The 20,202-nt window shown below is 39.4% G+C and overlaps 1 protein-coding gene across 3 annotated transcripts in view; it reads right to left on the reverse strand.

Moving 5' to 3' along the window:
- The window catches only part of wdfy3 (WD repeat and FYVE domain containing 3), a 100,301-nt gene that overhangs the window by 73,308 nt on the left and 6,791 nt on the right, over positions 1-20,202 (reverse strand). For all 3 annotated transcript variants that reach the window (XM_073465928.1, XM_073465929.1, XM_073465927.1), the window contains exons 2-4: positions 6,546-6,756; positions 4,204-4,327; positions 2,045-2,154 (exon numbers count right to left, since the gene is read on the reverse strand). In XM_073465928.1, the coding sequence (XP_073322029.1) occupies positions 2,045-2,154; positions 4,204-4,327; positions 6,546-6,725 (414 nt within the window). In that variant the 5' untranslated portion in view covers positions 6,726-6,756. The remainder of the gene's footprint in view (positions 1-2,044; positions 2,155-4,203; positions 4,328-6,545; positions 6,757-20,202) is intronic.

Below are 20,202 nucleotides of genomic sequence, written 5' to 3' on the forward strand. Positions count from 1 at the left end.
ATATCAAACGGTTCAACGGCAGTATAATGAAAGTGTTGCCTGACTATCAGAGTGAAACAGGTGCAGGTTGGAGGTTTCAAGTGACAGACAAATGCTGGTTAATGTTGGCTGAGGAAGGGAAGTTTATTATTGTTATTTAAATGAGACCGCTGGTTTGACACATCGCGTCAACCGAAAAAAAATGCACATTTCTAACAGAATACTTACATATAATTCTGTTGTTTATAATAGATAAAAAAATATCTGCAGGTAGGGTTGAGTATATTATCAAAGCTCTTAAATATTGCCATCTCTTGTCAGAAAAGATCTTTTGCACAAAAGATGTGATCCATCTACCGTTTCCAGCAGCTGCCACCGTATTCAATTTGGAGTACAGAAGACAGGCAGCATTAGCCTCTATGGTTATGATGAGACTGCAGGCAAATCAAATTTGTTTCTCAAATCAGATCCGAAAGATGGAGTGTCTGTACTGTTATTTGTAAGTGATCAGATCGGATCGGTGTTAACATCTGAGCATGTGAAATGTTTGTTTTCATATTAATTCTAATGAGTGGGATATTTGAGAGTTACTGAAACAAAAGTTGTGAAGTTGTGTTGAGACTTGTGAAGGTTGCCTCATTTTATATTTACCATCAAGTTTAAAGCTTAAAGATGGGCAATTTAAACCAATAACACATTTAAATGGCAAAGACTGAATGACTGCAATTGTAAAGGACAGCTGCAACTTGTCAAACTTACTCTAGATTCATATGTTCAAAGGGGAAAAAAAACTTCCCTCGTTCAACAAGAAAAGAATAAAACAATCTGGCATCTCTCCTTCTGTAAACAACAATACAGTCAATCTGGCTTCACTTGAAACTGACACGATCCTTCAACCAAATGAAATGTACAAGAAAGCACTTTGAAAAGGCTACCAGGGCAGTAAAGCTGAAAAAGCCCCTCAGAGAAAGGAAACTTAATTTCAGTGAAGTGTGAGTGGTATAAATCCTCATGTGTTTGCTGTGGGCATCAGTGAGGCCACTTCAGACAAGTGTGAATTAAAGTAAGAAAGTCAACTTCAAAAACAAATCTTGGTTTTATCCCCTGACAGAAAAGAAGTGGCTTTGTGCGTCTGTACAAGCTGGTTAGGGTTAGCAGCGGAACACTGTCTTAATCACGATGCAGCAGAGACAAACCAACATCAACACAAACTGTATGTCACCATTCTCTCAAGCCTCTTAATGTATTTTTCCATAAACTCTTAATGAATTAAATGTGTACATAGCAGTGCTTGAGCAAACCTGCAGTAAAATACTTAGAATAATGTGATTAGTGTGTGTGTCTTTCTCTGTAACTCAAAGGAAAAGCAGAGTGCAAAAGTGGAGAGGAAGCATCTGACTCAACAACAACAACAAGGGTGAATTTCTGATGTGCAGCGGAGCAGGAAAAGCAGCCGACCAGCTGACAGCGATGCTAGCCTCAAGACCTCCAGAGGAATGTGGGCCGAAAAGTTCAAAAGATGTCTGCTGGCCACAATGCAAGAGCAAGACCACACTGTCTAACCTCTAAACCAGGAGCCTGAGAAGCTGCCATGTTCAGATTCAGATATCGGTTCAGCGGTGATGCATCACAAATCCAATTTTGAAAATATGACAATGATGCTATTCATTTGATATGAAAACAAATATCAAGTCGAAAAAATCAGGAGAAGCATCACTTCTACCATTCAGTGCAGTAAAGCAGATTTAACACATGACTGTATTTGGAGAGAGTAGGGTGTGACGGGTATGGTGAGGATTTTTACTTGTACTCAAGAGCCTGTTTCTCAGTTCTTACAGAGGCTGATGCTATTTTCTGCTGGGAGATCAAAGAGGGGAGATGCAAATGGGTCAAAGAAGAGACAGAACGCCGGGAAACACAAGTTGTTTCCTCCGATTTCATCGTGCATCTAGGCTCAAATGAGGGCCATCCTTACAAACACAAACCGGATAACGTACCTACTGTCTAAACATGGAGCCCAAAAAGAGCGTGGTGATGCAAGCAAGTATATTGTTACTCTACAAACCTGTCCAGAGGAGGCCAACAGGTTGATGGTTGTCAGAAGCATCCAGCCACGACTCGCCTCCTCGCTCTGGTTCACCTCCAGGAACTGGACTATAGCGCGACTGGCTGCCTCTGGAGAAGCAAACACACACACACAAACACACACACGGTTAACTAGATGGAAAGTGACAGCTCATTGTGGCAGGCAGATGGGCTGCTGGAACAATGATCAGTTATGCAACACATAAATCATCTTGGTGGATGTGACATGAGTCTTGTCTACAGCCCACTGATGTAGAGAAAAAAGAAACATCATTTGCATTAGTAAAATATTTAGAAGTTATTAGCATGTGGTGTAATGCAATGTGTTATTTTCCAGATTAAATCCTGCCTGAAGAGTTTATTCTCCTGCTTTATATACAGTGAAGGAGGAGAAGGAACGTACTTGTTTGCAGGTGAATTAAAACATAGTATATAACACTCTTGTCCACATGTCTCTTCAAGCTGGTGGACACTGGAACTATGACATAAACCGTCTGCATATTGGCTCAGAAACACGCATGCTTCACAAAGGACATTAGTCAGTGGACATTAGCCTTTTTCCACTTTTAACGTGAACTATCTCTCTCTGCGATCACACCAAAGGACCCTGCTGCCTTAGAGCCATAGCTTGATAATGAGACTGAACTGTCATTTTGTTTAAACCCTATTATCAAATCCCACAATGGCTTCATGAAGGAGGGTGAGTATTTTTGTCCTAATCCTGCCCCATATACAATGAACACCGATAATTAAGGCAATAAATAAAATCAATTTAAGATTGTGCCTGTTGACCTAGCAAGTATGTTATCATTCTAATCAGTCATGACTGGCTACCATTCTCATGCTAGCTGGTCAAGTTAGCTAACTTCTTAGGGCAACTACCAATGTTTCTGATCCCAGCTGAAGTTAGCTTTTTACTTATACTTCAATTCTTCCTCATAAGGAACAGACATTTAAAGGTGATATTGACAGAATTCAGCCACTAAGTGTAGCATCCCTATCTCCCCCTTCCATTGCATTCACATTAGAATCATACTGTAAAACTCTTTGGCAGGGTCCACCAAGTGGTATGAAATTGTGTTTTCCTTCAAGGTCAGTTTGTTTATTCAGTCATGAAAACAAAGAGAGTTTGTCTGTTCAGTTAATAAAGATTTCTTCTCCAAAACTACACAGTACACCTTTAACATTCACTAATATTTGTTGTGATAACATTAAGTTTATAGTTGGTTTGTGACAGGAGGAGAAAGTACCTCACATGTTAGGGCAACCAGCAGCTAGCTAGCAAATGTTAGCAAATGAGCGTAGCCACGACCTTAAGTCTTGTTCTAGCTCACTGTTGCCATTTTTTTTCTGTTAAGAGCAAATCAAAATCAGTTGTTTTGATTATGACAGAGCACTGCACAGTCATCTGAGGGAACTGAGTCAACTACTGACTCAATCTAGAGGCCTGGTGATCAGCTGCAGGAGTGTGTGTTGCAAAATCAGAGCCGTTCTCTCTTGAAAACAACACATCACATGTTCAGACAGAGACGAGATAGAGATGATAAAGAAGAAAAAATCAGAGAAGGGAAGCTGGAGACTTACGATAATGTGAATGTTTGTGAGTGCGTGCAAGTGTGTGTATGCAAGTGAGTGCACCGTCTGTCAGTCTGTGTGACGTCTGTCCTGTGGGGAAGCCGCAGTCAAAGCTGCCACTACTGTCAAAGCTTTGGGGAGATACTGCCAGCTCACCTTTAGTGACGACTAACCTTTCATGTCAGATTCAATACACTTGCATTGCTCCTTTGAACAAAAATATCCACTGAGTTACAATCAGTTGACAGTTACTATTTGGGATAAGGATAGGCTTTACAGAAAAACAAAAAATGAATACCAATCTCAGCATTATGAATTTAACTATAAAGTCAACCGAAATGAAGATAATTAAAGGAGCAAAGGGAAAAAAAGTCCCTTCCAACTGTGACCTTATCAGAGAACAAACACACCCACAAAAGGGGAAAAAAGAGGTCATCTCTGTGACAAGAAGCAAACAGGTTATGGGAAATAACCGCAACTGATGCCAAAGAAATGATAACTGGTGTTTACACTCACTTCTTATTGCATCTTTACTGTAATTAATCCATGTGTGAGAGGGCTTACCTGTGGATTTATTAGAGGCTCGTCGTCTGATCTCGGTCACCATGAGCCGTGAGACCTGGGTGGTGAACTGCAGCAGGTCAGAGAACTTCTCCGTCATGCTGCTGGGTGGAGCATTCCCAAACACCTAAAACAGACAGATGAGTTTTGGTTAAATAAGAAAAGAAAATACAGAAAGAATTTCAAGAAAACATATTTTCATTATCAATCAGACTGCTGGGTCAAAGTGGCAGCTTCAGATTCCCCACAGTCCAAAACCAAAAGACTCTTCATTTACTATCATAATAACAAATTAAAGCAGCAAATCTTTACATTTTAGAAGCGGGAAACAATCAAATATCTGACCATGTTGCTTGACAAATGACTGAAACAATTAATCAATTTCAAAATAGTTGGAGAAAAATGTTTTTTCATATCTTTAATGTCACCTTAAATCAAAACGAAGAAAGGGTTATTGCAATTATAACGGGTTAAATCGGCAAAAGAAAGAGAAAAATTGGTTGCTGATTGTTTCTTTAATGGAGGAAAAAGAGAAAATCAAATAAATTAAACATTAATAGCTATTAAAGCCTGCACTTCCTCACAATTACAGCAGTAATCGCATCAAGCAGGGACACACAGGAGTCATCAAGGTGGAGCTACACTGGCTTATATCTCTGGGTTCTTCCTGGCATGTCCTAATATTACAACCACAGAGCACAATGCATACTGAGCCTTTGGGGGAGCAGGGCAAAGATAAACTACACTTTATTTTATCGTCATGTATTTATTTTCCCAGCACATCTGACATGAAAGAAGGCCCGGAGCCTGGCATCCTGCTGCACCGGGAGTACTCTACTTATGAATTCTGACATGAATAACGCCACCAGTGAGTGAATCATAGCCAGCGCTGGATAATTAGCCGACAAGTCAAGAGACCCTTGGTAAGGTACTCCAGTCTGATGACAACACTCAACACTCTTGCTGCAGCAGCCACAAAACAAAGAGGCAAACTACTCTGTCAGTGTGATATAAAGAAAGACTGTAAACAGAGGAATTATTTCTCCTGCATTATCAGTTTGGTTAGACACACACAGCAGACACACAGTCATTTTAATACATTAATCCAGGCCTTTTCCTATGCTTGGACAATCGCCAGGTAGTCATTCATCTAATTTACACGTGTTCCTGATTGTCATTGGTGCTGGAAATGATTGGTTAGTGATGATGATAAATACATCAACAGAAACTTTTTGATAACTGATAAATTATCTAAGTTATTTGTAAAACCCAAATGAAAAATATTCACAGATTTGTTTCTCAGTGTAAACTGGAGAGAACCAGCAAGTCCTTAGATCTGTCATATATTTGATACCTTAGGTTTTGGGGTAGTTGGTCAATATGAAAATAATCACTACTTATTACTTCAGATGTGATTTATCATTTTGCAAGTCAACTGCAAATTAATTACTTTCAGGTTGAGTTTTATATGTGGTCAGTGAGGTCCAATTACTTATAAACTTTGAGATCTTAATATTCGCTATTATTTTTTTTAATTTTTGGTTTCTATTACATTGTATTTATCTTGAAATTGCCAGATATTGCATGCTAAATTATTATTGCTCGTCTATGTCTATGTATTTGGTCAAATATTGACAATGAAGAGTAGGCGCCTAAGGGGTGCATAATTTCAATCCTCGTCTGATGCAGTTTATGGCTCAAGTATGAAGACACGGTAAATTTAAAGACAAAGGTCGAAGACAAAGGTCTTCGATATAAACATTTTCAATTAAACTAGCGTGTGGGTGTTCACTGCCCTTCCATGACCTCAATCTCCTACGCATCTGTCTACGAGGTGCGTATCAGACAATATTCACTTTGTCAAATATTTCTGGAGAAATATCATCCTGTTTATGATCAAAGGAGCTCAGGATTGAAACTAGGAACCTGAAAAACACGTATGTCATTGTGCTCTATTTAGCTGAAGCCATAAAGCCACACAAGTCAGCAGTCAGAGTTATTTCCATCACATTTAACTGCAGAATATGAGATGTGACTAGACAAAGGTGTCTCACTGGAATTGATGGAGCACCAACTTGTCTGTAACACCATGAGTCCTTCTGTGTGCCTGACAACAATTAATCTTCTTTTACAACAACACAGACACAAAACAACAGGTTTGAATGTCAGCTTCATACATCACAGAACCCAAATGAATGATTTTCAGTAAACTGGCAACTAAGAGTCCTTATGAGAATTGATATCTCTCCTGTTCTGTTCTGTTCTGTTCTGTTAAGTATTGTAACTGAGACTGCCAACGTTCATCTGCCTGTGTTTGGACCACTTCCAGCCCTAGTGTGACTTACCCTGTTAAATACGGGAAGCATCATGTAGAGCTTCTCCTCCTGCTCCTTCTGGGTCATGTGGCGAGGAGGGTGGCACAGTTCGGAGAAAAGGCGTCGCAGGTGCATCAGGCCCAGCGCATTGTCCTGGGGACTGCACTCCTCCTGCCTCGGCCGACCCATGATCCTCTTCACCATGTTCATCTTGAGTGGCTTTGTGAGACCAAAGGTGGCCCTGCAGACAGGAGAGGGGAGGTTTAAGACATGTATTAAAGCAGCTCAACACTTAAAATGTCCTGTTGGGCTAAGTGTCGTACCTTGATACTTTTTAGGTACCAACTACACTGTGTCTGCAGCACTGAGTGTTTAAACAGTCAAATAGCCAAAGTCGGCACTGCACATTTGGTCAGAGTCCTTGTCTTTTTTTTTACTTTTTCTTTAATCAGACTGTATATTGTTTAGGTTTGATTATTGAACATCAACTTGTCTTTAGACATTATTCAGCATTTGAATTTTTGTTTCTTTTAATAAATAAGCATAAGGGATTTAGCCGGTCACAAGGTCAAGTTATTTCTAACATGCAAGCTCTTCTGTTACCACCACTGTCTCACACAAAAGCTGCAACGGCCTGCTACAACCCAGAGGTGGCTCATCATGACTTTGGCTTAGTATCAAAACTCTTGGGAGTCCCAACCAAGACATACCAACTACAGTGAGCATCAAAAACTGTAACTGCAAGTATTGAAAGGCTGATGCACTCATACATTTGGCATATTTTTCAGAGAGACATTTTCTTTTGCTATGGCAACAGCAGCACATGACTATGCAGCGGTTGGTAGCTCCTCCAAATTATGCTACATTTTTGTTTTTTTAGCCGTCATTTATTTTGATGCTTGGTGCTCACACACAGTCAAAATGGATGAACAGTGTTTATCTGATCTCAAACTTTTGATGTAAAGATGCTGACCATATTATCATCACCATCATTTTGCTGCTGTTTAAAATTACCCCCAAGGTAAATAAAAAGAAATGCACTATGTGGTTATGTATACTTGTATATAGATAAGTGTATAAATGTTCTGTAATTTATGTAGAGAACTTCCATTTCGTTATGCAACCCTGTGTTGTATAATGACGATAAAATTACTTTGTACCTTGTACAAAAGGGTTTTATAGAAAAAAAAGTTTATCTTTCACAAACGAATACATTGAAAAAAATATCATATTGGGATCAATAGTAGTGAAATGCAACTATCAGTATGGCATAATACAAAATTTCAATACCGAGTCATAGTATGTGAAACAGTACTTGTGACAATTGACACTGGTTGTTTTTACAAAAAGCTTGCTGCCTCATTGGCCGGCTAATGAAGCCAAAGAAATGTGTCGCTGGTTCAGCTTACTGTGTTTCTTTAGGCAATTTAGTTTAAACAGCACTCATTTTATACCTTGCTTCTTTGTAGCGTGGTTGTTATATATTTAGCCATTATTTTCTCATGTCCAATTCTCTCCAGACTATCTTTAAGATGGTTGCTAGGAGACTTCACAGAACTGCAAAGCCTACGTACAACACAGATAAACATCCACTAATAACAGAACCAACAGCCTGGAATGTTTGCAACAAAGATGCTCATCAATCTCAAATACGAGTTTCTTTTTCAGCCACTGCACTGACGCACTGTACCTTGCTCAAGGGCACACTGACTGTGGTGGCTGAAGTAGAGAAAAGCATCTCATTTATTTTCCCCACATGATAGAGTATGACGCCTCCAGGGACGCATGACATTATATGTTTTGCTAAATGAGATATGTAAAACCTTTCTCAGCTCTTCCTAGCAATTCTCAATCACACAGTCCCTATTGAGATACTAGTACATTTTGTTATACTGTAATAATGACAGCTCATTGGCTCTGACCCTTGGACTCATACTGTTAAAAGGTAGAGACTGAGCAGCTGCAATGTTCTAGTTTTGAAATGTTGCTTGTGAACATCAGATTGCCTTATCAGTTAATTACTGCATTGTACAAGACGCCTTCACAAACAATGGGATTTACATCTGAAGATCAGGTACTGTAATAGTTCTGGCCAAGGTTATGAGCTTGCAGACCTTTGCTGACGTGAACTGCACCTCAAGAGCACCCACAGTTAACTGCCAGTCCTGGAGAAAGCACCATGGACAGTTAAGTGACATGACAGTTAAGTGACATGTAGTCCTTCCTTTCAAAGGGGAGGAAGTGCACTCCTCACAGTGGATTACTTTCACTTTAGACAAAAATAGGTCCCACCCTTTACGCTTAAAAATTAACACAATGAAAGATTCAACAATTTTAACCATCACTATTTTTATTTTTACAGAGACTGACCTAATCTAATCACTCGGATGAACCAAAATCCTGATGTCCTTCTGACAAATACAACTCAAAAAGGTAACTGTGTTAAACAAAATGCTTTTTATGGCAACAGGACAGAAATTAAAATAACAGAAAAATCCTTTTCACAGCCAGCCTAGGACAACTGTCACATCTCTCTTTTCAGTCAATTTCTACTATTTTACAAAGTGTGACAGTGCACTTAAATTAATATCTTATGATAAAATAATGCAATAAACCAGACAGGACTTCAAAATAAATACCCAATGTTTCGAAAAGGGGTTTAAACAGGTTGTGAGTGTTAATTCACTTCTAATTAAGAGGCCTTTGAATTTTTCATATGCTAAATGTAAATGTTGGTATCCCTGTGCAAAGAGACAAGTTGCTGTCCTTTGCTGTACTTTGTATCAGACACAGATCACTGGAGAAGTGTTTTGCAATGAAGGGTGCCCTCACTGACATCATTTTTCAAAAAGGCACCACTTTGCTTCATATTTATACTGTGCCACACATTTCTGACACCTGCCAATAAATGGGTCAGCGTGATGATCTATTTGCTCAATGGCACCTCAGAAGTAGCCACGGAGGACTGGGAAAGTATTTTTTCATACCCTCTCCTCAGCCACTTATGTGAAGTCAACACAAATCTGGATTCAAACCAGCCACCCTCGGGGTAAGAGTCCCTCTGAGCAGGCTAATTCACTCCTGGCAAGCTTCTCCATCTGTTGGCTGTCCATACATTTGATTCTTCTGTTTCGATATCACAAGTGCTGGCACTATGTAGATATCTGGGTATTTTAAAGTAGTTTGTAGACTTGAATCTGAGCCAAAAACAGATGGTTGATATAACCATAACCATTGAATAATTTCACAGGGGACGCTCCTCCTTGCCGAAGGCTGTCTGCATTTTCAAAACAGCAACCCGACAGTGTTCTGATTTGTCGTCTATGTTATACAAATTTTTATTGGGTTGAAATAAGTATTTCTAATTTGCACCATATTCTCCAAGTCATCCCCAAACAGTCAGTTAATACTAGAGGTATGGAAATGTCTCGATTCTAAGATGCATTGCGATGTAGTGTAAAATTTTGCATCAAGGCGGGGACAGAGATTAATCAGGAGTTTGCAGCCTACACAAAAATATATTCTACTACAATTACAAACCACATCATCTGTTTTCAATTTTGCCATCCAGCTCTGAGAGAGGTGTGTGCCGCACAGTCATGTTTGCCACGTTCAGGAAGTGGCCTGTCATACAGCTGCTATGTGTAAATACCATTTTTGTAGATTACAGCACACTTGTAATGTACTGCAGGAAGATATATGGTTTGTTTTTGTATGTACTAACATGGGTCAGACAGATACTGTAGCTGAAAGGGTTCAGCTTTTTATATTGTAGACTGCTGTAATCTGATTATTGAAAGGACTTTCTGATTGATGAAAAGGTAGTCATGTGCAGTAATATAGAAAACTGAAGATGCAATACACTAATTTATTTGTGACAAAGAGGTATTGAAATTTAACGATTGGAATGAAACTGTCATTCACAAGAGGTAGAACATACTGATTTTGGTCACCCGTGATCTTTTCTCTAGTCTCACCTTCAAAGCCTACCTTTGGATTCATTAAATATAATATCTACTTAACAAGATCATGCTACAAACAGAGGAAAAAAACTCACTAATCAATGATTTTATGACCTTTCACCTACAACCACCAACTGATGACACTTTGGCAACCATCTCCTAACTATTTTATCACATATGCAGTACGATATTGGCAGTGACTGTAACGGCTAAGTGGGAAGATTATTAGGTGTTCCCAGAGGGTCTGCCTTTTATTGAGTGCTTTCCTGTTCAAGGTCTGCTTCTCCATGACTGGCATCTCAACAACCCACATCTACTTTTGCCCCTTCCCGCTCATTCCTTTAAGGACTGTCATAAAAGACAGCGAGAACGTGAAAAGAAACATAATGGCAGGGACAGACAGTTACAAAGACACGTCCAAGTGTTATTCTGATTTACTGGAACATGGCATCTGTGGAACTAACAAAATTACTGAAGATTGAAGGCTTTAGTAACTCATCCTGCCCACACAGCACGGCTGCCCTCGGCATGAACTCACACTCAAACAGCAACTCCATTCAACATCCACCATTTGGTTCACTTTTATCTAAAGTGCCTGACATAGTCCATAAGTGTAGGCATATGTTTTCAGAATTCATTGTCTCAAGGGATTTGAGCATCTTCACCTGGTTATGGCTTTGCTTTGTGACTGCCGCAATCATGCTTTGAGTTATGCAACTAGTTCTGTCGCATCAGTGCTTTGGGCTCCTTTCCTCACTTTGAAGGGAAATTTCATAAGAAAATAATTACAGACAGGTATGATGTTTGGTTAATCTCCAACCCATTTTAGACACATGATGGTGATCAAATGAGGCAAGACCTGAAAGGCTCAGGGTTTGACATTTACAATACAGCCTGTGTTGGCAGCGATACTTTCCACAATTCAGCTTCTACTAACCACCAGCTCTGCTTGTCTGAGATAAGGCATTAGAACAAGCCCTACAGAATATATCCTTCCAAAACAACTAAATTATACCTCCGCCTGCTGCAGATGCTGATAAAGTTTAGTAACGTGTGACAGGGGATTTTGTTTTAGGTGAAAGGCCTGAAGATGCAGCAATTGTAAATTATAGCAATCCCATTTTACTTCATGCGCTCTATTCGAGATTACACGTGAAGGTGAACTTAAATGATTACTGAGAGGGTAATTCTACCTATAATATAAAATAAAACTAGAATAGCTCTCAGTAGAGCGCAAAAACCTACATCAAGGCTGAACAGTCCCCTGTAATTTACTCAAGCCTAAGCCAACGAAAAGTTTAAAAAAACTTGCCCTATCTCGCAATGTTAAAGAAAGTGAGAAAAACTTCCTCGATCCTAATATCCGAAACTGCAACAAAAGTTAAGGGGGGTCTATTCTAGGCCGAGACCCATACTCAAAACAGGTTCTGTAAAAAATCTGTTCAGTGGTTTTGTGTCATTCTGCTGACAAACCAACCAACCAACCAACAAACAGACATGGGCGAAGACATAATTTCCATGAGGCAATTAAAGAAACTAAGAGTCAAGGATACACTACATTTTCATAATGCAAGTGGGCGCATTTATATTTTTAAAGGTTAAAATATACACTTCTCTATAAACTGACTGCTAACACCCTAATGGTTTACTTTTGCTGTATTTATAAGAGGAAGTGAGTGTGGAACATGAAGTCTTTTCAGCCACAGGAAGTTGAAAGGCGAGACCCGATTAACTACACTGCTGAGAAACGCCTTAAACACAAATTGAAACAAATGTGGTGAGAACCTATTAAGTTGAAAACATATATTTCTGCAATATTATTGTTGAATGCATCCAGGGCAGATGTTTACAATAGCTACAGCTGTTATGTGTCACCAAGCAATTAATCATTTCTTCGGTTTTGTTTTGTTACTTGTAATGTAAGCCAAGTGAGAGTCATAATCAACAAACACCACCATTAAACTTATTATAGTGAACTTCTAACAGCGCATGCAGTAAAACCTGACCCAGAAACTTTTATCTTCCAGAGAACCATGGTCTTGTTTTCAGAATAAATTTACTCCTGAATTTTGTCTGCATATTAGAAATTGAAACTCAGCAAATTGTTAAAGTTAGAATAGGACATTGCTGTACCAAAAATTTAATTTTTGTGTGTATTTGCAGCCGAAAAGGCCAATTTCACCAGACACACTGACAACTTTACTGGTTGACTATGTTTAAAGAAGAGTCGACGGCCTCTGAATGACATCTATATTTTCAAAAGGTTTGCGATCGCATTAAAGCTCATCAGTGACGGAAATTAAATGAACCAATTATTTATCCTCAGCGTAACTTGTTAAGTTGGGAGGTTTTACGGAAGTACAAGTTCATTACTATTCTGACATGTTATTACACCAATGAGAAAATCTATTCTGAGCACTCCTGCAGCCTTATCAGCACTCTGCACTGCTAACATCCTTCCCCTTTCTATGTTGACACATTTATCATGTTTGTCAATTGCTTCTCATTCATGACATAGTAATCCATGGCAAATGGCAAAAAATCCTTATCATAATAAAACCCTCTACTGGATGAATGGGCAGACCAAACAAAGGCCCATATTAAGCTTTGAGAAAAAGCCATAGATCTACTGCACATTTGGCCAAGCGAATACACCAGCAGTGGGGTTATAAAGTGATCAAGATGTACAAGCCTCAGCAGCATCAGCAAAAAAGCCAGCCTTCAGCTTTTGGCTAAAATGGAAATTCAGGCTGAGCCACAGAAAAGCCTGTTGAAAAGCTGCCAGTCAAGGAGAAAATCTTGCTGGATGTCAGAAATTGAGAATCCAAAAGCAGAAGCAGTTGGCCTGTGGCCGGTTTAAAAATATCCAGCCCAGTGGGCCAGGTTCCTGAGTCAGTTTCAAGGTTTCACAGTGAGAAAAAAAAAAGGAGACATGAATGATCGAAACTGGTGGAAGCTTCTTTAGAGACATGGAGTTGTTTGGAGAGACTCTGAAACAAACTTTGAAAAAACAGATCCCCACTCTAAACTGAACAATTCTGCCTTCAACCAGACAATGTCAGATCATCCAGGGTCACAAGGGGAGTTATGCATGAGAACTGACAAAAATGATTCCTATTATGAGAAAATTAAGTGTGCTGCCTGTGTCGCACATATTGTCACACATTGACTGTTTTGACTGTCTACTACTACATTATTAAGGAGAATGGATGCAATAGGAGCTCACTGAACAGTGATTGACTGATTATGTTGCTTGCTTTGCAGAAAAAAGAAAAACCTTTTCCACGGGGAAACCCTGGATTATATTTTAATGGATTCGGACATAATTTCCATCAGACTGTTAAATTCAGATTACAGTCACCAAACAGCTGAGATCTGGGAACAAACACAGAAACAGAACTGAACAACACAACTGAACAAGCAATTCAAACATTCGGACAGGTTGTAAACAAGTCGACAGTTTAGGCAAATTAGCCTTTACGTTATTTGGAGGTTGAACCAAAGTCAGCGCTTACTGAAAAGACAGCAATAAACCCATTATTATACCGGTGGAAATTGAATCAAGTCAGTTTATACACAGTAAGGAACACTAACAAAGGACAGTTTATAAAAATGTCACTTTTTGAAATCAAATTTAAAGTTAACTGCAGATTTATCGTTAAAGCTGTATTCAAGCTGAAACAGCCCACCTATCTTTTGTGCTATAATGTAGCCTTACTTCGGATCAAAGCCAGTATTTGTCTCTGAACAATGCTGACTGTTAGCACTGCTGTACTGGGCCCAATGCAACAGAGAGTCAGTGAAGCAGACAAGAGTGCTGAGAGAATGGTAGAGTCGGAGCGCAGCAGGGCCGGGACCACAAACTGGGGCAAACACATGTCATACGACTCAGCATAAGGCTGAGCTGGTAAATCAACAAAAGGAGAGGCAGTGATCCGCAGACAAATGCAGCATTACAACTCACTCCACCTATTTGGTAAGCAGTAAGCGTCAAGAAACCACAGAGTCCAGGCCTAGGACACATTTAGAGTTTGTTTTGTACTTCCCTTTCAACACTAGGCTCCTAGGTGCAGTTGAAAATAAATTGCAACTAATATCTGAAGGAGGAGTAGATCTTTACTTGAAAGCCACAGTTTGTTTTTGATTGTCTTCCTGAAGCTTCGTCTCACAAGAGATTCTAAATCTTATCAACCAGTCTGGTTTGAAAAATAAGATTCCTCGACTCAAAATAGCATTTTTGTGGGAAAGTAGCTGGACAATGAATGGACAAACATGACTACAGTGTAGACAAAAAACAGTATTAAATCACTGTCTGTTCTCATTGGACTCCACTGCCTGGATGACAGCCGAGCTGCTGATTGACCTTTCTCCTGAAAAGCTTGTGTGTCCTATGAGACATTGTGTGTAATATAGAGCTAAAGATATAACTCGACTCATATTTAGCTGTGGATGTTATAGCAGGTGGGCATAAAACATTTACCGAATATAAAATACACCAGCAGGACACGCTTTATTTCATTTGATTTTCTCTAAATGAACACAATCCATTTTTATTTTTTTAGTTCAGATCTGGAAACATAGCCAGTAAAACAAGATGCCCACACCATTTGGAACAGAACACTCCTACTTCCTTCAGAGATATGAGGTCACATTATTTTGTTGATCCAAAATGTGTTGCGGGGGGATGTATGTACCTGAAGAATGCTGGAAACGGTTCAGAAGGGTTGTGAATGGCGAACATGAGCTATTTAGATCCCTACCACAGCTTCCAAATGATGCTGTTAGTGTCTCCAACAACAGCTGCTAAAACGGCTTTTGAAGCAGTTACTTTAAAAGAAACATTTTTCATGTGAAAGAAGAAAAATAGAAGATGTTAAAGGCTGTTTCATAAATTTGTAAGATCAAATCCGTGCTCTTTCAAAGATAGTGTAATGTACGGCCGAATGACATTAAAACAGCCAAGTAATTTTATAATGATTTGTTTGTTTGTTTCCCTGGCACAAAAAGGGGAAGAAATAACAAAATCAAAATAAACAACAACAAAAAATCGGCCAAATTGTTATTTAAAGCATCAGTATCGGCCCAGAATTTCACAATCTTTCATTTCAACATTTCACAAAATTTCTAATTTTTAGAGTCTAATAAACCCAAACAAGTTTTGACCGTGCTGGCTTATACCGCGTCTCTCTCTGCCCTGATGTGAGTTTGTCTAACACTTGACATATGCAAGCAGACAGCTCACTGCATACTCGATCAACCTTAGGGAGCAGTGACATAACAGGGAGGATCAAGATGGCAGCTTTGATGAGGATTAGAAACCCACAGCGCCATCATCATACAAAGTGATTGCCAACTACAAGCTCATGATACCTTTTACACAATTTGTGTAGTATTACACAGTAAAAACTGTATGCAGCCCTAATTATGTCATGTTACAGCAATAACCATTTCAAAGCAGAAACAGCATCAAACCATGACTTGGCTGAACCAAAGAATATTAGTGAATGGCATCAATGGAATGTCGACTTCTATGCAGTGAGGAACTGAGCTGGCTTTCTTGGCCCTCCAGTCTTTTCAAAGCATTCTCTTTAAGCGGACGCCAGCTTCAATGAACGTCTTGCAGAGTTAGCGCTAACTCCTGGGAGATGAAGGCAGCCAGTGCCCTGGAAAAGCCCAACTCTTCAAAGGGTTGTGTGGTTGTTCCTCTGGAGAAAGTGATGTAATCACAGAAATGTCTCCTGTCTGACGGTTTACAGGGGAAGGTGGAAGCTGGGGAGCTCCACAGAGAAGAAGAAAAAAAAACTGGGTTGACAGGAGTTAGATGAAACCAAACTTGTAAAAAACAAAGATGTAAATTTGAAGAAAGTAAAAGGCTATGTAGGCAGGGTGGTGATTTCTCACCAACCGCTAGCCAAATGTTGCTACGGGTGGTAAACTGTCTCCCCTACAAGCCATTATGACATATAATCCACCATTGGATACTTCCATTTGTTAACTGACAAGTCGCTACAAGACATAGAAAATATTTTCTTACATTGTGAGACATTTTAAAATCGTCACTAGTAAAAAAGGAACTTTTGAATCATATATTTAGTGTGACAAAGCTACGATGGGCAGCTTCTACCTACTGTAGCAGGTTTTTGATTAACAGCTGATGCATGACCCGTATGAGCGTAACAAGAGCCAGAAGGGCAGGATATGATCTCATGCCAAACAAGCCCGGACACGATCAGAGTTGACAGCCTCCTCACTGAATATCTATTTAGGCCTTCAGTAAACAACACCTACAGTATCATCATCACGGGCTATAACCACAGCCACCAGCCAAATGCTGCTAAACTCTACCTGTGTCTCCCCTGCCAGCTGTTTTGGCAGATAAACAGGAATCATTGAAAATGTTGAGGTGCAGCAGCAAAAGTGTGAGAGATCAGAGATCAGCGAGAAAGCCGCCTCAGCAGTGTTGCTTTGGCAGTAGTTTTTCCAATAACATGTATTATTTTTACAGATAACATGTTGGTCATATGAGTCACAATTATCATTTTTGATTTTCATTTTTACTGAAATAACTATTGAAATGATGATAATGTGACATTTGGTGGTGTCTGTACCTAACAAATATATTTTCTTACATCTGGAGAACAAGATCTTCAAGCCATGGCATCCCTGCAGAGTACTTCTAGAGTACTTCATTACGATGCTGTTTTGTCAAATATTATACCCTTATCAAAAGACTGTGATAATGCACTTGGCCACACTGCAATTTTGCTAATATTTGGTTAATTGTGCAGCGGCAGCCCTACAATAATGTGTTGGTTATATTATTGAATGGTATCCATAACAATAAGTGGATCCCATAAAAAAATTTTGGCTGTCAACAACTGTAATTACAAAAAGAATATACAAAATACTAGTGTTAGGGTTAGGGGTTAAATAAATATGAGGAAATACTATAAAAGTCATATTGATATTTCATATTTTGACCTTAACATTTCTGTACATTTGCCTTTTTATATCTATGTAACATCAGCAACAAGTCGTTGTGGTCCATTTACAGTGCTGTAGGGATGATGTGTTTTTGTGGGCTAACCCGGAAGTCAGCATCGCTCCGGTTCCCTCCACAAAAAGCCTATGGGATTTTTGAATTGGATTTTGGATTATTGCTGAAAATAAGATATGTGGCAAACACAAGTTTATGATACTTACAAATTTTGTCAAGCAAGATAATCTTCACAGATGAACACGATTTTTGTGAATTTCAAAGCGTAACTTAAACTGCAAAAAGTAAAAAGCTAACGTGAGGCTAAAATGCTACATTGCGGTTGCGTCGACCCCACTAAGTCATATTACTTTACATTATTGTCAAATTAGAGTTAGAATAGTTTGCAAATAAAGTCGGCCTGTAAAGATGGGCTAGTGAGTAGATGAGTATCCATGTTCGGCCTGATGACGTTTAATGTCCCTGACAACTTCTGTAGTTTTATTAAGCCACTTGTTAGCAACCACCGCTTTTAAAGACACATAGGCATTTTATAACTCAATTGTGGGACATTTAATGACGTATTTTATGTCTTAGAACAGAACGTGTAAATATCCTTTAACCCAAATCCATTCAAAAAAACGTGAACGGGAAGTGCAAAAATGCTAACCGATTATCAGGTCTAGGACTCATTGCTATAGCAGTCTACGTACCATCCCTCTACCCTGAAGTCAGTTACAACCCCATGGAAAACTTCACACAATCTTAACTCCTAGAACACCTAGAAAATGAGTTAAAATGTCATTTCTGTTCTCTATTATTTCTGAGGAGTCTTTGTAATGTTTCCTTCTTTTCTTTCTGTTCCATCAGAGGTGACCTGTCCATCTTAACTTTTGTTTGGGTCACAAGTCGATTCATTTGTTGCTTGTACAGGAGGCTGTTAATAATCTAAAATGTGAGTCTTATTCAATTTAAAGATCACTGAATTACACTGGATGTTTCAACATGAAAAATGTGACACTCTTGAGAAAGAGATCAGACAGTGACAATTCTATTTAACTACATACCGAGGTGTACTATATTCACAGATTTTGTGAATCAGCAATGAAATAAAAGACATAAAAATCACACAAAAAGAATCAAAATGTCCCCTGTTATGATCTTTACACTTGTACATAGTCAAACGCAGAGCTTAGCAAACCCTTGCTTCTTTTTTATCAAGCACACGACGGCTCTAAAGACAACAGGGTATTTTGTTACATATACAGTAGCTCCGACTGTTGCATCCCTCACTGCTCAATGGTGGCAATGATGGTAATCGAAGCATATTACGTGACTGCACTCAGTCATTCTGGATGTAAGCATCCACCAAACTGCTTAAATGTTAGGTATACATGTAAATGAGTCTGGCACTGACGGTGAGAAGGAGTGCTTTTACATCAATAATAACATTAAACAGGCTATACTGTATACACCAAGGTCAGGTTCACCAGTAACAGTAAACAAACTCCCGGTCACCGCGGAGACAAGCTCAGCACCCCGCTCATGATTTTCCCTACCTGCTGTTCTCTCTGCGCTCCGCCAGCATCTCAACTCATCAGCAGCAGATAAGACAGAAATATTCCACTATATACCAACACCGGCTCCTCTTCTCCTCCAAAAACTGTCGTCTTTCTGATAAGGAAAGGCAACAACAATGGTGTCATGCCTTCTCCTCACGGCAGAGTGAAAAGAAGAGAGGCTAAGCGCGGAGGCATGGCTTGTCTTCATTGGCAGTACCAGGGGCTTTGTTCGCCAGCCAGCGCACTGTGTGTGTGTGTGTGTGTGTGTGTGTGTGTGTGTGTGTGTGTGTGGCCTGCCGGGACTGGCACAGCTGATCCCCCCCTGACACCGGGTGGGGTGTACTGGGCTTTGGAGGAAGAGGAGGGGAGGGTGGAGTGTGGGGGGACTGTGGCCGTCACGGCGAGAGGAACATACCATTTAGTCCAGAATAAAGGGGGGAGTACATGCAGAACTCACAGTAGTGAGCACCATTAAATATTCATTTTATGGGGATTTAGACATCATTATGTACATCCAGGCGCAGTGAGTTCACATTAACTTTGCATTATCATGACTTCAGACACATATATGGAAAGGTTTTCTCTAGAGGAGTCTCTCAACCTTACATGTGTGCACTTTATAATCACTGACATAGGCTATTGATATTTGATGCATTTCTTGTGTAAAAATGTAACATTCAATGATGAATCATTGTTCATAGGTAATCTATTTTGAGCTCTGTCGATGTTCTTGAAAACAGAATACTAGAGCTGAATCAATCAGTCGATTAATCGGTTACATGGTAGATAGAAATCTGTAACTATTTTGATTAATTGCTTCCAATAATCATGAAAAAGGCCAAACATCCTCTGGCTCCAGATTCTCAAATGTGAGAATATGCTTCTTGTCTCTGACTGAGTATCTTTGGGATGGCTGAACAAAGTAAAAGGCATGTGAAGGTTTCATCTTTGGCTTTGGGAAATTGAAATGGGAAATTGAAATGGATTTCAACCAATTCTGATGTTGCAAAATGATTATGCCATTCTCACATTCATACTATTTAACTGCTGTGATAGGATTTTTTTGGATTTCTCGACCTGTAAACAGGATCACAGCCCTGAGAAAGTTCAAAAACCCTCTCCTGGAGACTGTAGTGGAACGTTCTGAGAACCATTGAGTCTTCTGGTTCCCTAAGAAGACACTAAAG

The sequence above is a fragment of the Pagrus major genome, chromosome 5 (genome assembly GCF_040436345.1).
Source record: "Pagrus major chromosome 5, Pma_NU_1.0".
Taxonomy (NCBI): Eukaryota; Metazoa; Chordata; class Actinopteri; order Spariformes; family Sparidae; genus Pagrus; species Pagrus major.